General features: G+C 56.6%; 3 protein-coding genes across 3 annotated transcripts; 2 read left to right on the forward strand and 1 right to left on the reverse strand.

Moving 5' to 3' along the window:
* Positions 1–1,661: 1,661 nt before the first annotated feature.
* Positions 1,662–3,605, forward strand: VDAG_06475 (1-phosphatidylinositol-4,5-bisphosphate phosphodiesterase gamma-2; the record flags this gene model as incomplete). Its single annotated transcript, XM_009658853.1, has 1 exon — positions 1,662–3,605. The coding sequence occupies one exon, from the start codon at positions 1,662–1,664 to the stop codon at positions 3,603–3,605; it is 1,944 nt and encodes a 647-aa protein (XP_009657148.1).
* A 1,986-nt stretch (positions 3,606–5,591) lies between these two features.
* Positions 5,592–8,524, reverse strand: VDAG_06476 (uncharacterized protein; the record flags this gene model as incomplete). Its single annotated transcript, XM_009658854.1, has 5 exons — positions 5,592–5,950; positions 6,027–6,676; positions 6,743–7,485; positions 7,536–8,066; positions 8,123–8,524. The coding sequence occupies 5 exons, from the start codon at positions 8,522–8,524 to the stop codon at positions 5,592–5,594; spliced, it is 2,685 nt and encodes an 894-aa protein (XP_009657149.1).
* A 1,119-nt stretch (positions 8,525–9,643) lies between these two features.
* Positions 9,644–10,774, forward strand: VDAG_06477 (uncharacterized protein; the record flags this gene model as incomplete). Its single annotated transcript, XM_009658855.1, has 1 exon — positions 9,644–10,774. One exon carries the CDS (start codon positions 9,644–9,646, stop codon positions 10,772–10,774), a length of 1,131 nt encoding a protein of 376 aa, XP_009657150.1.
* Positions 10,775–12,741: the final 1,967 nt, after the last annotated feature.

The following is a 12,741-nucleotide window of genomic DNA, read 5'->3' on the forward strand; positions in this document are numbered from 1 at the left end:
TTCACAATCGGTGATGCAATTCGGACGGTGGAGGAGGAAACAGAGGGTGGATGATGAGGGGTTGGAGGATGTGCGGGGTCGCAGACACCTCTGTCTGTCTCTTGCTTGGGTGGGTGGGATGAGCGGAAATAGATAGCGTGATGGTCCGAGCTGGTGGTTGATGATGTCGTTTGCAATGGGAGGCCCTGTTGTTAGCGGAACCCAATTCGGTCCTCCATGTCTTGGTGCTTCAAGAAGCAGTGGCCAAATGCCATTGGCGGGCTCACTGACGTCAAGGCCAGTTCAACGTGCCGTCGGATGGGATCAATTGCGTGCCAGCGTGCACATCCGGAACCGGCACGCATCGCACATCGCACATGCCAATACCCAATACCCTCATCTCAGCTGGCAACGATCTCAGTGTGACAGCGGACGAGCGAAGCCACCGTCGGTGGCGATGCCAATGGCCAAGGCTATCACCCTGGCGTGGGGGAGAGAGACGCGAAAACGGACAAGAGAGGAGGAGCCTGTGAGGAGAAACAGAGGATCCGCCCCCCTCTCTCCCCTCCCACTGGCGAGCGGCCCACATCCAAGGTCCGTTGTTGGAAGGCAAGGAAGGGACAAACGCAACCCCTGGAATTTATGAGCAGATGCCGTCTCCAAGATCCTTTCACAGCATGTGCAACGGACATCTTGTTGGTGCAGCTGTGAATACATTAGCCTTGATTGCAGCTGCGAGTATCATCGGCGAGGTCAGGGCCTTATGAAAATTCGTTGTGCACGAATGGCATGGCCCATACAGACCAAATGTAATGATAACGAAGATGTTTGCTTTTTTTTGAAAGAGTAGCTGGCTCCTGACTCGATGGTCCGTCAATAAGATTGGCTGCATCCATACGTACATTGTCCTTCATCACCGACTTCTTTACCTAGTTCAAGGCTGCCGCATTTGTCGTAGGGCACCAGGTTTGATCTCGGCTGTGGCCCGTTCGAGCCTCCCCGAGATCGATCTCACAGCGGCCCTCTCATCTCTGACCGTTCGTCTCGCCCTGAGTCTAGCGGCTTGTGCGCCTCGACTTCCTGGGGAGAGCCATGAAACGAGAAAAGACCCCAGAAAACCGGGTTACTATTCGATCCACAGAAGACGCCTCTCAAGCACAAAACTGCATTCTTGTCCTGCCTCTTGTTAACGACATGAGCTGGGCAGCGAGCAAGCACTGGCTGCAATGGCGGCGGGGGAGGGGCAAGCTTTATCGATAAGGACCCCTGCTCGAGCCCCTCCAGCTGAGGTCTGGACCACCTCAAATCAAGGCCAAGCGACGACGATACAGGACACACGACACGCTGATCATCTCGGGTGCACATAACTTTCACCCACCGCAAATAACTCATAAGACTGTTCAACTGGACATCACAGTCTCCAAAAGCTTGCAGAAGTCTCTAGATTGCCTCTAGTGTGACACACATGTAAGTTGCTGTCTGGTACTCGACCCGCCCCTCTCAGCATAGGTACTACCTAGAGCCCCTCAACTATTCCTTCTCCATCGCCTGCCGCCTTGCTGCTGACACGCCACCGCACGCATTTGCTTGAGACCTCAGGACCCCCGCTTCATCTTTATCCTGAGATATGGTGCTTCTCCAGGCCGTGCTAACGTAAATTGCTCTTCGAAGTCTGCTCTGCCATGATGGCTGATCAGAAAACGGCCCCCTCCCTGGGCGGAACCCAGGTTGGCGGTGGCGCCAGCGAGACGCAGCGAATTGTCAAGACGCTGAATGATCCTATCAAAAAGCATCTGAGAAGCGTATTCAACTCTACCGCTGGCGCAGACGGGCGTTGGCAGCAAGAGGAAATCGCCTCGTTCTTGAAGAACGTCCAGGGCGACGCCCACGACACAGATGCTCCACCCAAGCAGCCCGGCATCGCTTCCACAGACGGCCTCAGCTACGATGAATTTCTCGCCTACATGACGTCCGCTTCTTCAGCTATCACGGCGCCCCCAAAGGATCAGGATCTGTCATGGCCCCTCCACAGCTACTTTATCAGCTCGAGCCACAACACCTACCTCACCGGCAACCAGCTCTACAGCGAGTCCAGCACTGATGCCTACAAAAACGTCCTGCTTCGCGGCTGCAGGTGCATTGAGATTGATGTCTGGGACGGGGACGACTCGGACTCGGAGAGCTCCATCAGCAGCGATGAGGAAGGAAGTGCCCCCGCAGCCTCGGCGCCCAAGAAGAAGGAGAGCCGACTCCAGAGACTCAAGGACAAGGTGCCGAATCCGCTCGCACGAAAGCTCAAACGCTTGTCGTTGACAGGCTCCGAAGCGGCCGCCAAGCCCACCAGCAGCGAAACGAAGGCCCCTGCTGCGTCCTCTGAACCCTCGGCGCTGAAGAAGACACCGTCACCGCAACTGGCTATTGTCGAGCCACGTGTGCTCCACGGGTATACCCTTACGAAGGAGGTCTCGTTCCGCGATGTCTGTGTCACCATACGCGACTACGCCTTCAAGACAACGGATACGCCGTTGATTGCTAGTCTCGAAGTGCACTGCAGCGCTGAACAGCAGAGCATCATGGTGAAAATCATGAAAGAGGTCTGGGCCGAGCTGCTTGTTCCCATTCCCGATACTGAGCCCACGCAGCTGCCCCAACCCGGCCAGCTGAGGAACAAGATCATCGTCAAGGTCAAGTACGCTCCTCCTGGTAGCTCACCCGGACGCGACACGCCGGACCAGGACGACGAGACGCCTGCCGATGGCAAGAAAGCCAAGCCGTCCAAGATCACGCAGGAGCTCAGCGATCTGGGCTTTAACAGCCGCGGCGTCTCTTTCAAAAGCCTTGACCAGCCTGAGGCGGCAATGCCGACGCACATCTTCTCCCTTGCTGAGAAGAAGGTTATCGACGTGCACGAGGAGAACAGCAAGGCTCTCTTCGCGCACAATCAGAACTACATGATGCGCGCATACCCTTCAGGCATGCGCGTCAGATCCTCCAACCTTGATCCTGCCCCCTTCTGGCGCAAGGGCATCCAGATCGTGGCGCTGAACTGGCAGAGATGGGACGAGGGCATGATGCTGAACGAAGGCATGTTCGCTGGCACGCACGGCTATGTCCTCAAGCCCGAGGGCTACCGCGGCTCCAAAGGCGTCACCCACGTGGAGAATGTCGTCCCCGCCTCTCAGATTGTCCGCAAGACGTTGGACTTGCAGATTGACATTCTCGCCGCGCAGAATATACCGCTGCCGCCGGGCGACGACGACGCCAAGGGCTTCAAGCCATATGTCAAGGTCGAGCTCCACATCGAGGGGCCCGAGGAGCACATTGCCGACAACGGGCAGGAGAGGGAGGGCGAGTACAAGGAGCGCACGCAGACGCTGCGCGGGCGCGATCCAGACTTTGGCGGCGAGGCGCTCAAGTTTACGGGCATCACGGGCGTGGTCGAGGAGCTCGCGTTTGTGCGCTTCACCGTTCGCGACGATGAGTTTGGCCGTGATGATCTGTCGGCGTGGGCGTGCGTCAGGCTCAACAGGCTGCGCGGTGGCTACCGCTTCGTGCACCTGTCCGACTGCGAGGGGCATCTCACCGAGGGTGTGCTGCTTGTGCGGGTGACGAAGCTTCTGCGATGAGAGCTTCCGCATGGCTTTTCAGGACATGGTAGAAGACGGAAGGGTCTGGGAAGGGGGTTACGAAGCATGATCTGAAATGTGGAAATGACAGCATTGCGCATCTGAGAATTATCTGAAAAAATTATCTAGAGAAAATGAAAAAACAAAGTCATTAGGAGTATCCTCTCGTTCATCCGCTCGCCCATCCGCTCAGACTGGGACGCCAGCCGCCTTCTCCCGCTTGGCCTCCCCCTTCTCTGCCAGCTTGGCGCTGTGCAGCTTGACGCCCGCCTTCTCCATCAGCTTGCCCGTTTTGCTGTCGCCCTTGGCCTGGCTCTGACCGACAGAACTGACACGCGGGGCGGCGGCGTGACTGGGCTCGGAGGCGATATCTGTCGGAACCGTGCCGTCCGGGTTACTTTGCGTGGTCTCGGAGCCCTTCACCTCCGTGCCCATCGTCGTCTGCTGGTGCCGAAGCGTGGGATCCGCCAGCGAGGGCCCAGGGCCGCTGGCTGCGACGGCCGCGGGACCGGTGCCGAGCCCGAGCCCGAGCCCGAGACCCGAGGACCGGGCGCGCTGCTCGTAAGTCGGCAGCCCAGAGGACGTGGAGGCGCCGAGGCTGGCGTCAGAATGGGTGTAGGACAGGGAGTCCGCGCCGTGAAGGCCGGAGGCGTGGCGGGGCTGTGGGCGCCGGTCAGTTTCCTGGAGGTTCTGAGAGGAGAATGGCGGAACGGTGGGGGGGGTTGGAGACGCACGACTTCTTGGGACATGGCGGCGTCAGCGAGAGGCCTGCGCGGTGAAAACTTCTGGTCCGGGGGGCTTCTTGAAAGGCTTGTGCAAGGTTTGGCGGTGCTTGGAGAGTGGAGGTTTTGCTAGTATGGCTTGTGTCTTGTTTTTTCGGAGAGAAGCTTCCTTCGGAGCAAGCAAGCCGGATGTACCCAAGAGATATAGTTTCCCTTCCTTTTTGTTTTTACTCCAACAGCCTTGTCAGCTCGCCATCGATGTCATACTGTCAAGCTGGCGCTGGATGCGTGGGATGACAGGCGTGGCGCGCGTGGTGTTACGCCAGTGGCCCATTGGAAGATGACGACGCTGCTCGGGCCGAGTGGGTGTGATGGATTTGCCTCGTAAAGGGTGGGTTTTCAGTGCGGGTTTCCCAACATTACGCTTCCTAGTGTTCAGATCGAAAGCGCAATATCCATCTATATCGGCCAATGGTGAACTCCTGAGACTGGTGCCCTGGCTACGGCTTGAGAGGTGCCCTTCTGCGGTGCACAGAGGCTCCCATTGCCTGGAATCTGTAATGTTCGGTGGCAAGATGGGACATCGGAAGGACTCACCCATCACTTGGTTGAGAAGGAGAGCCGCAAGATGGGACAGCCACAGGGAAGGAGTGCTCAACGGACGACATGTCGTCACGTCACAGTTCACAGTGGACTTCGGTACGTCATCCGAGGAAAGGTAGGGGCCTGGCGGGTCGATGCTTCCCCATAATTGACTGGTGCCAGCCTCCAAGCTCTGCCCCTTACCCCTGAAAGACCTGTCCGCCAGCCCTATCTAGCGGCCTACCTTACCTGATGTGGGATGACCACGCTATGATTGACAGTTGAGAGGCAGTCGGTGACTTGATTTAGAAGACTGCGCACTTTGCTTCAAGGTCTGACTCATATAAGCGGTATCTATCAGTTGTCGCTCCAGCCCACTCTGGCTCTCCTTGAAATCGATGGTAGAGGAGGCTGCTCAACTAGGCTATAACGAGACAGGCTTGCAGGACGACCGAGACGAATGGCACGGCCGGGACAGGCCGCCAACAAATACAGGTCGACAATCAATACAAACTAGCTACCTAAAAAAATAAAGCCAGATCGATCTGATTGCAGCGTTTGAGACGCTATCCACATCTGCATCGTAGCATCGGAAGACGACGGCAACTTCGGCACCTCGAAAACCAGCAGAAACCAGACAGCCTGGACCATCATGGCACGATCTCCCATTCAACGCAGCCCTCTAGAAGCTAAACTTCATCAAGGCCGGATTCAACAGAACGGGCAGCAAAAAGTGACACACGGTCACGCTCGCGAGCGGGTAGATGGAAGCAAACTCGTCGATGCGCCAGACCCGCGGGAACACGTACATGCCGCATACCATGAGCGCCGTCATGAGGAAGCAGAAGACGAATGTACCGCAGAAGCTCTTGAGGATCTTGGGAACCTCTTCCAAGAAGTTACACCGCTCCACCTCCTTGGATGTTGCGCCCCACTGGATGTTGATTTCGAAGAAGTGGCAGAGGAGCGCCTTGGACACGTGAAGTGAGATGCCACCGAGGAATATGGTAAAGAGGGGAGCCCATTTGAAGTTGGTAATGACTAAGTCGTTAGCAAGTCTCCGCGTCGGGCTCATCTGACACATGAAGGCACTCAAAGAAGAGAGGGGCACACGTACGAGCTTGTATGAGGCCCTGTTGCCCCAGCCGATAACGCAGCACAGCAAGACAGACATTGCTCGCCACAGGAAAGACGACAATGATGGCGAAATAGACGGCGAACGAATCGATATAGTACTTGTCATAGTGGCCGAAAAACCAACCCGTGAGAAAGTAGTTGAGGAGGGTCAATGGCCACGATAGACCAATTGCATAGTATGTCGTGATATATGCCATTATGGTGCACTTCTTGTAGAATGGGATATTTGACCAAACGAACTGGTGGAATAGTGGCGTGAAGGGACCTTTATAAGGCCACTTTCGGAAAGGATGGAACAGCAGCTCGTTCACGCCGTACGCGTACTTTTCCCAGCGCATCAGTTCGTCATAGACGGTCAGTGACACGCCCTCCTTGAAGCCGTCGCCTGTGTAGGCCCCGAAGCGCAGCTGGTAGCCCGAGGTCTGCAGTCGCAACGCCATGTCAAAGTCCTCGGAGACGTGGGATTCGGACCAGAACTTCTCGCACTGATCATGCTCGCAAATGTAGGAGGCGGCGTCCTGCAGCGCTGACCATCGCAGGATAGCATTGTGCCCTACGAAGGGTGGAATGTCGCCCAAGGCCACGGCAAAGGTGATGCTGGTGTAGATCAGGTTGGTAAACCAAGTAACTCTGGGGCCGAACGTCAGCAGTTATCCAACGCAAAGCTCAAGGTTAAACGACAATGGCAACACGTACCCCTTTTCGAAAAACGAGTCGCTAACATTCATCACACCTGATGTGTATTGGATAATGGCGACTTGTGGCGATGCCTCCATTTCGCTGACGGCGTCGAGGAGACAGTCACTCGGGACTCTGGTATCGGAATCAATCAGGAGAATGTATTCCCCGATGCGGACATTGCCGCCGGCCATGGTGCGTCCTTCATCCTCTTCAAGGACCTCGTCCATGCATCGTCTGTATGCTTCTAATTCCGCGTCTTGATTCCAATTCTCATGGCGTTCCACGGTCAAGAGCTTGTCTTCGATCAGGTTACTGATCCTGAGGCCGTAATTCATATTCGACGCCTTCTTGAATCGCCCTCGTCGGACAAAAGGACGCGTCGTGGAGTCTTTGGGCTTCGGGTCATGCTTTGGCCGAGCCGTCCAGCCGATGTTGTGCTCGTCATAGAATTCCCGACGCATCTGCGCCTCGTCTTCAGATAGCAGCTGCATACCGTCGTCATTGACAAATATGTTGGCGCTGCCTCCCTGCATCTCGTATGTTGAAATGGCAGTCTTGACTGACAGAACAGTGGGCTTGATGACGGGGTTCAGGCCTTCCTTGTAGACTGGCATCTGTATAGTGACGTGGGGAAATGCACCTTGGGCTCTGTCTAGACGTCGCGGAGCCTTGCCTGAATAGTTCTGCGAGTTCTCAAGGACGCAGCCAACAGGGCCTACGAGTTCAAATATATCGGCCACGATAATGAGGAAGAAGAACTGGATCAAGTTAGTAGCAGGAACCAACAATGTCAAAGAAGACCACCTACAAGACTGACGGCGATTGTGAGTGGTGCAACGATGATGAGACACATCCTCAAGTAAGAGCCGTCAACCGTCGTTTGCAGAGCCAAGGCTCTCCAACCAAGGCCGAGACAGGAGATGGAGAGGCAGAGAGCAAGAGATACAATGATGCTGCTGCTCAGCTTCAAGGGCCTCACCTCAGCGACGGCGCCATTCTCCAGGTCCGCTAGTGAGATTTCTTCTGGGATAGGCTCCAGCGCGTGTCCTTTCTCGGCCCGCTGATCCAATTCATCAGCCATGTGCCAGACGTATCTGACAATCATTTGCTCGATATTTTCGGCTCTTGAAAGAACCTTCTGCGGATCATCGTCCCACACCACCAACGTTGGAGGGTCCTTGACAAAGGCGGCAAAGTGATGTTTGTGACAGCTGGGGAGGTGCCTCATACTCGGGAGCACTTGAAGTTTTAGGCCATCGGACACTGGAAGCGACTGCAGGTGGTCGGGCACTCTCAGCATGATGGACTGAACAACCGGTGAGTTGACTGTAATGGCACACTGTCCCAAATTAGTGGCTGGCTCCTGCAGGCTGGAAGGGACCTACCCACGCTGACGTTTAGCTGGCGAACCATCTCGAAGAAGCCATTCGGGATCGTTTCCAGGCTGGCTGGAGCACAGATGTAGTCTCCTCGGCCCTTCTTCAAAACGGCACCTTCCTCTGGGTCAAATCCAGACGCGTAGACTCTGCGCAGCTGGTCTTGCCACAGGTTCTGTACCATAATCTCTGCCCTGATGTCTGCGACAGGGCCCAGATCCTGTCCTGCCCAGACAGGCAAGCATGTGTCTGGCTTGTTATTGGTGCGAGGGGGCTGTTGGGAAGACTGGGATTTCAGTGAACTGGATTTTCGATGGTTTGTAGAAGACCGCCGGGAGCTCTCCGACTCGGAACGGCTTCCTGGGGTATTGATTTGGTCGACTGGGTGTTCGCTAACAAAGTAGTTCTTGAGAGCCTTCATGGTGAATGCGTTATCTGAGTTGGAGGGATTTACAGATTGCTGCCGTGTCATTCGAGAAGAGAACTGATGCAGCCATGGCAGCTTCGGGTCAAGTCTGCTATTTCTCAAAAATGAAGCCTACGGTCAGTTTTGCACCTGCGAGATGAGGGAACACGAGTCCGACTGCAGACTACCCTATCACATGGATTTGCTTTGAGATTCAAGCATATATTAAGATCCCGATGGCAGAACTCAGAACCCATCCTGCAGGAGGCGGCCTCCATACTCAGTAAGCCAAGCCAATGGAGTGATTCGGGATCAAGCGTGGCCATGGTGTTGGTTTGGGCGTACATGACAAACGCCATTGTGTTGACTGGCAGCACCACAGGTCTGTTTGCACCATCGTTAGAAACTGAGCCATGTGATTATAGCTCTGCAGTCTGGGTGGATCGATATAAGTGGTCTTGACGTGGGTAGGCAAGACGGGATCGAGACTGGAGCACAGTGGCCATCGTTTCGAGGTCCTTCGCGTTAAAGCAAGATGTAGTCATGTCATAGGTGTATTCGCAGTCTTTGTCAGATCGCATGCACCCTCGAGAAATGCGCGATCAGCCTCGTTTGTGCCCTAACCTTGACACCGCAGTATGGCGTTAGTCCCCTGCTACGTGGCGCCTGCGAGGCAAAATCGCAGGTAGAAGAGAATATTCAAGAATAAGCCACCGGAAAGAAGCTTGTCCTTCTTGGACATCTCACAAACCTTGTCACAGCGAGAGCCAACGACATCAGCTGGTTCGTTCACGAGAGTGACGTAGCTCGTCGGCTGAGGTAGTGGGATGCTGCCGCTTCGCGGCCGGACCTAGCTCTGGTCACAAAAAAATCACATACTTGACCGAGCACCCTATGTTGATTCAGAAAGCGTAGAAGGACACAGCAGGTTGTAGAGGACAATGAGATCGAAGGCGAGCTTGAGGCTGTCGAGAGGCGGTTGTCCTGCCCCACCCAAACATGCTGATAAGATAAGCCCAACTTCCAGCGATCAAATCCCTGTGACGTGATGGCCTCAAGCTTCCTCCAGCAAAATGCACAACAACGCGGCCCAGAGGTGTTCGAGCACGGCGACTCTGTGACGAGGCCGACAAAATGTCAGGCTACCCGACCTCCCCCCGCCGGCGCCACATTCTATCGTCAATCAACCCCGAGCACGACGACGCCGAACCCCCATCAAAGCGTAGAAGACGCTCCGCCAGCCCATTGCGCGACAGAGACGAAGAGAGACCGCATGCCCGCAGGGAACGCACAAAGACAAGAGACATAGAACGAGACGCACAGAAAACCCGACCGCCCCGAGCTCGCTCAAAAGACGAGGCCCGAACCTACGAAACAGAAGAAACGTCCGGCGCGGGGGACCACAAGCCCAGAGGCAAGCGCTTCCGCTTCAAGTCCTCCCAACCTCGCGCGTCGCACCGCCACGACGATGACGCAGAACACGGCGCCTCGTCGCCATCGAGACGGAAGCGCCATCGACGGAGACGGCACCAGTCTCCGACGCCGCCCGACCCGTACGCCCCGCAACCGCTCTCCCCCGACGCCGCGTTTCGCGAGTCCCTCTTCGACGCCATGGCCGACGACGAGGGCGCCGCGTACTGGGAGTCCGTGTACGGGCAGCCGGTGCACGAGTACGCGGCCGAGGCCCGCGGCGAGCTCGAGCAGATGAATGAGGAGGAGTACGCGACGTACGTCCGGCGGCGCATGTGGGAGAAGACGCACGAGGGCCTCCTCGAGGAACGAGAGGCGCGGAAGAAGGCGCGGGATGCTGCGCAGGAGGCACGGGCGCGCGAGGACAGGGACGCACGCAGGCGGGAGAGGGTCAACAGGGAGATGGAGGAGAGTCTGCGGCGCGGGGAGGAAAGGAGGGCCCGGCGGGGATGGAAGGACCGGTTTGCAGAGTACGGCAGGGCTTGGGCTGCGTGGGAGGCCGACACGGGCGCGAGGGATGCCAAGGGTCTCCCATGGCCTGTGGAGAGCGGTAAGAGAGCAGACGTCGGCGATGGAGCGCTTGTGCGGCCGTTCTTCGTGCTCGGATTAGATGCCGCGGGCATCGGGGAGAGGGATTTCGCGGTACGGTTGCGGGAGGAACGGGTTCGGTGGCATCCGGACAAGATTCAGCAACGGGTGGCCGGAGGTCATGTCGACCCGGAGGTGATGCGAGATGTGACGGCTGTGTTCCAAGTGGTGGACAAGCTGTGGGGGGAGACTCGCCAGGGCAAGTGAAGCAAGCTGCTTTACGACACGATTTCTATGATACCCATCCATGCATACACCCAACATACAGACAGATACAGGCAAACGATGTCAAATTTCGTGCTTTTGCGTCTGCACCCAAGGAAAATCAAGCTTTGCGCCCGCTTGCAGTGGTAGGAGGCAAGACCCGCCGTCGGAAAGGAGGAAGTGAAGCAGGCGTGAAGAACCGAAGACTGGGCGTCCCTCATGTCTGGGGGTCTGGGGTGAGGGAGCCTCAACAACAACAAGGACGGGAGGATGCAGCAGTCGAAACGCAGTGGAGCGAGACAGGCCACGCAAGACGAAGCAGCCAGCACAAGAAAAGCGGCCGAAGACATGCTGCACTTGGAGGAGAGGACCGGGGACGATCAACAGCAGCTCACCAGGGATGCCGATGGGCCAAAACAGCCCACTTTACACGCACAGCCGTGTTGCTGTGTAAACAGGAGAAGCTAGGTAGTTACCTTGGCATGATATGATGACAGGTGCCTCGGAGTATTTTCTCCTCTTCTTGCATGAACCGCCCAGTCAAGTCGAGGTCAGATACCCAGATACACTGGCGAGAAGCTGACTCCCTTACCCCCCCTAATCCCTGGTGGGCGGCTGCCGCCCCAGCCTCGTGTGGGTTGGTTCTTTTGCTTCAGAGCCGCCAGCCCGTTTCAGAAGCAAGGATACACTCCAAGCTCTCTCGTGGAGATACTCATGTCTGAAGGATTTCTCTCTCATCACCAGCCACGCCGCGGTCTCCCCATCCGCCTTCCGCGACAACGATGCCTTGGGCACAAAGCAAGCCCAAGGCTGTCACTCCATAGCCCCCCCCCCCCCACTCGTGTCAATGATACGAAAAGCAATGGATGCTTCGGGCGGCGGTTGTCCCGTCAGCCATGCGCCCACCTGACATGGCCCCGCCGCCACGGGCTGATTTCTGGAGGTTGTCTCTGAAATGCACGCATCTGGGACGAGACGCCGTGTTGACAGAGACATGCATTGCATTGCATTTATTGCTTCCTGGGCCGCCAGTGTACACAACAAGAGAAGCAAGAAGAGCTTCCGGGGCAAGTGTAGTAAGGTATTAGTAAAACATAAAACAGTAAAAGAACAGGAGCAAAAAGACGCCCCTGGATTTGGAGAGACACACCCCCCCTTGCTGTGCATGGTACGACATCGTATTCGCGGCCCCTTTTGCTTCCTGCCGTGTCCTTTTTTTTTTTCTTAGTTCCTTCCTCTCCGTTTGGCCATGTCGGGCGATGCAACAAAAGATGATCTTTCTACGTCTCCACTGTCAGAGCCACTACATTGTCGCAGTCGAGCTGAGCACACCACTTTGGTGAAGCGCCCAGCACATAAGCGGGCTTGGTGGCAGGTCGGACTGGTGATGGGGGATTCGTGCTGCAGACTTGGTCTTCTCCACAGATTACATCAGATCAGATCGGACGGCTGACGCGTTGGGGGGCGAGAGTCGTCGCACTTGTTGCCGAGGCTGGCATTGGGTATCTCACCTTGGGAAGGTAGGTAGGTATCTTCAGGCAGTATCTACCCAAGGTAGGTACCTACCTGGGATAAGTAATCCCGAGTGGCAGGTACCTTCGAGTAGGCAAAGGCAGGTATCGATCAACAACAGTGGAGCAGGAGCTGGGTGACCCGTCCCTTCAGCGGAGAGACAAGTGCCTGTTTTGTCATCCAGGCAAGGCAGCACCGCTAATAAGGTAGCTGGCATCACACGAGGTGGCTCAGAGACCCAGCGCCCAGAGAGAGGCCCAGTGGCCAGCGGCCAGCGGCCAGTGGCCAGCGACCAGCGACCAGCGGTCTCCCTCCGCACCCACTCCTACTGTTCTGGCTGGCTGAGAGCAGGCGTGCGGTAGACCCGCGGAAAGAGAGAAAGAGCTGCACGCCCCGCCCCTGTCCCCCCTCCACCCGCTCCGTCACCCCTGCCCCAGTCCTTCCTCTCCCGCCAGGGA

This window comes from Verticillium dahliae, genomic scaffold, assembly GCF_000150675.1.
Source record: "Verticillium dahliae VdLs.17 supercont1.12 genomic scaffold, whole genome shotgun sequence".
NCBI classification, from domain to species: Eukaryota; Fungi; Ascomycota; class Sordariomycetes; order Glomerellales; family Plectosphaerellaceae; genus Verticillium; species Verticillium dahliae.